Source organism: Lepus europaeus, chromosome 9, assembly GCF_033115175.1.
Source record: "Lepus europaeus isolate LE1 chromosome 9, mLepTim1.pri, whole genome shotgun sequence".
Lineage (NCBI taxonomy): Eukaryota > Metazoa > Chordata > Mammalia > Lagomorpha > Leporidae > Lepus > Lepus europaeus.
The window spans coordinates 54,077,076-54,081,041 of NC_084835.1; the positions used below are offsets into that span (position 1 = coordinate 54,077,076).

A 3,966-nucleotide genomic window follows, 5' to 3' on the forward strand; every position below is an offset into this window, starting at 1 on the left:
AAAGAAATTTTCATTACAAAGTGGTTGTATTAGTCAACTAAGGCTGCCACAACAAAGGACCACACTCTGGGTGGTTTAAACAAGAGACGTTTATCACAATTCTGGAGGCCAGAAGTCTAAGAGCAAAGTTTTAGCAAGATTGATTCCTGGAGACTCTCTTCTTGACTTGTGGTCATTTTCTCCATGTCTTCACCTGGCCTTCCCATTGTACAAGTGCCTGTCCTCATCTGCTCTTCTTAGTAGGACACCAGTAGTATTCCAATTTAATTAGGGCCTACCCTACAATCTCATTTTAACTCAATTACTTCTTCAGATATCCTCAAATACAATCAAACTCTGAGGTGCTGGAAATTAAGATTTCAATATATGAATTGTTGGGTACAAATACTCCAGCATATGTCATTGGATCATTTTTTATAAAAAACAAGGAGTCATAGGCCAAAAACTACAACTGGAAGTTAAATATTCCTTTAGAAATAAGAGCTCATTAACATGGCTTACACATCTAATTGCCTAATAAGAATCTATGGAAATCTTATTTAAATATCTGTCCTCATACTTTTTGAGTGCTTTAAGGCAAAAAACAAAACAAACAAACAAAAAAACCCTTCACTTTCTCCACTTCAGAGTGATTCAGTTCATTACAAAGTTTCTAGCTCTATGTGAGCTGTGTTACTTGTCTTATTTCATAGATCAACCCAGTAGGACCTAAGTTGTTTACGTTATATATTTTTAGAAGTGATTAAGAAGCATGCTGTGGGGCCAGCATTATGGCATAGCGTGTTAAGCTGCCACTTGCAGCACCAGCATCCCATGTGAGCACTCTTTTGGGTCCTTCCTGCCTGCTCCACTTCCAATACAACTCCCTGCTAATGTGCCTGGAAAAACAGCACAAGATGGACCCAATTATTGGACCTTGTACCCATGTGGGAGACCTGGAAGAAACTCCTTGCTTCTGGCTTTGGCCTGGCCCAGTCATTTGGGTAGTGAATCAGCAGATGGAAGACTTTTCTCTCTGTTTTCCTTTCTCTCTGTAACTCTGTCTTTTGAATTAATAAAATAAATCTCTTAAGAAATGTATGCTGTGACAGTCATCAGATTGAAAAATTCTATCAGTATACTGTTCCCAAGCTTTCACCTTAAAGAAGTGAGACAGGAAAACAGCATGTACTTATTATTTCTGAATAGTCAAAATATGAGAAAGAAGTGTATAGAAATGGTGACTTATCCCTGGAAAAGCTATTTTATTTATTTTATTCAAGTACTTCCCATTTCCTATAACCTGTAAGATCTAGGAAAAAAATCTATTTTCATCAATTAACAATACTTATTTTAAGAAACTATTGATAACAATGGAATTTAATAAGAATTTTGAAATTTGACTTGATCATTACTCTTTATATAATGACATTTTCCCACCAAAAATAAATTACATAGATTTACAAAGTAAACTGGAATGAAAGTAGGAACACATGTTTTTTTCTCTATAGATGGATTAATATTTTAACTACATTTTCTCTAGTTAGCACTTAAATGTTGACTTACCATAGGTAAATGTGAGCTATATGAACTTTCCATTAGTTCTTCATGAACAATCATTATTTTTACACACATATGTGGGTATATTGAACTATGTTCTGTTTGTGACACTTGAGGAATATACCAAATATCATTGGGTCCGAGACTCCCTGATGACCTTTAAAGTCTACTAAGATGAGTACAACAATGTCACATATAAAGAGCACTTTGCAAGTCTCAGAAAGTCCCAGGCAGCAAGTTTACTTTCCCCGTCCTCCTATTTCTATGAAGAGGGTTCCTTAGTGTGTCATTAGCCATCCTTTCTCACCACAGGATGCATGAATTATCTGATTCAATAGTGTGTGTGTGTGTTCACATAAGCAATTTTTAGTTTTTAATGAACTTGTAAAGAAAAAAACTCTTATTTCAAAATGAAAAACAAAATCCCAAATATAGATGTTTACAGTGTCTATATTATTTATCTAAGCAACATGCCTTACGTGTTCAGTCTAAGGGTATTAACTAAATGGCTGTGACAAATATGTTTTTTTAAACACCAAGCACATTATAGAGTTAATGCAGAGTCTTAAGGATTAACTAGAGTTGCTAGGTTTTTCTTAAATCTTCACTTTAGCTGCTATTATTTGTAGCACAAGTAAGCAGGCAGAGTTTTCCATATGCTCAAACACTGGGATCTTTGGGAACAACTGTATCAGCTTACTTGAAAACAAGAAATCAACCATGTTATGATCATTTTAAGAAACTAACTTGAAAAGCCCAAGAGTGAGAAAACTCTATGAATGAACACTTGTGAGGCTACAATCATCACAACTGTGCTTGAAGACTGATCATGCCATTTTTCTGAAATGAGGTTTCAAAGCAGAATAGTGCAAAATGAAAGATCTTAACAAAAATTTGCATATGCACAGTTTCTTCCCCAATTTGTGTGTATCAGCCACTTAGTTAACTTTCCACTTGAAAAAATGCAGTAGAAAACCAGACACCATGTTTCAGTATCCCAATTAATATTCACAATTACAGTGACTACAACTCAACAGCATCACCAATGCTGCCCAGAACCAGTTTATAATAAAATAAGTTCTTTACATCAAGTAAATGGTTGTCCACAACCAATGGCTAGTGCACATATGAACTAAAATTTCTATATTTAGGGAGAAACAAATGCTTCTCTGTTTGGTAACTCCTGCTTAGAGACCTTTTGTGTTGCTCTTGGTCTTGTCAGTTTCCTTGTCTTTGGGGACCTGGGCCGGCTGACACTGCCCAATGGGAGATGTTGCTTTCTGCTTTAACATTGTCCAGTCAAATACGTAGTCATATTGGTGGTTCAGGGTCCTGAAAAGTGTACGGAATAGCTGCCTCAGATACATGTAATCTGGAGTTTCCTCAAAGCGCAACCCACGACAGTAGTTTAAGTACATGGCAAACTCCGCAGGGAACCCCTTACATAAAACTTCAACAGGAGTGGACATCTTCTTCTCACTAATCTTGTCATATTTTTGTTTCATTGTTGCTGCCTTTAGTCCTTGCCACGGCAGGGTAGTTTTATTAAAATACATCAAAACATAGCCTAAGGACTCCATATCATCTCGGCGACTCTGCTCAACACCGAGGTGTGCATTGATGCTAGCATATCGGGCAGTGCCAGTGAGGCTTTTATCTTCTCTGTACGGTATGTGTTGTTTGGTCCTCCTGTCTCTGTATTTTTTAGCCAAGCCAAAATCAATAAGGAACAACTTATTGCAGTGATGCCCAACACCCATGAGGAAGTTATCTGGTTTAATGTCTCTGTGTATAAAATTCTTTGTATGCACATATTCAATTCTACTGATCATCTGGTCAGCCAGCATAAGTACAGTTTTCATTGTGAACCTTCTTGAACAGACATTGAAGAGGTCTTCGAGGCTGGGTCCCAGGAGATCCATGACCAGCGCGTTATAGTCTTTTTCTGGACCATACCACTGTACATGGGGGATGCCAACCCCGCCTTGAAGGATCTTATAGAGTTTGCTCTCGTACAGCAGCTGAGGGTGGCTGGCCTTCAGCGATTCTAGCTTGACTGCCACTTCCTCACCATCGGTAATGTTAGTCGCCAGATAAATGTCCCCGAAGGTGCCAGACCCTATCTTCCGTACCAGTTTGTATTTCCCTCCGACAATGAATTCGGCCTTGGAGCCGCTGCTGGTCGCCATCCTGGAGATGAAGATGGAGGCTGGGGCCACTCCGACACCGCCGAGAGGACGACGGAGCCCTATGGGGCTCATACACCGGGCAAGGCTGTGGAGGAGGGCGTCAGGAAGCCGACGGCAGAGGCCTTGCGGGCGTTACACGCCCAGAATCGGCCGGCCGGCAGCTCTGTCAGGTTTCTTTCTGCCAGGCCGCCTATTGTGAGGCAGTTCTCTCGGTCACTAGGCTGGGCCGCTTGTTCCT

At 39.6% G+C, this 3,966-nt stretch overlaps 1 protein-coding gene across 1 annotated transcript; it reads right to left on the reverse strand.

Moving 5' to 3' along the window:
• Positions 1-2,726: 2,726 nt before the first annotated feature.
• Positions 2,727-3,728, reverse strand: LOC133766268 (casein kinase I-like). Its single transcript, XM_062199973.1, has one exon. The coding sequence runs from the start codon at positions 3,726-3,728 to the stop codon at positions 2,727-2,729; it is 1,002 nt and encodes a 333-aa protein (XP_062055957.1).
• Between the last annotated feature and the right edge of the window lie 238 nt (positions 3,729-3,966).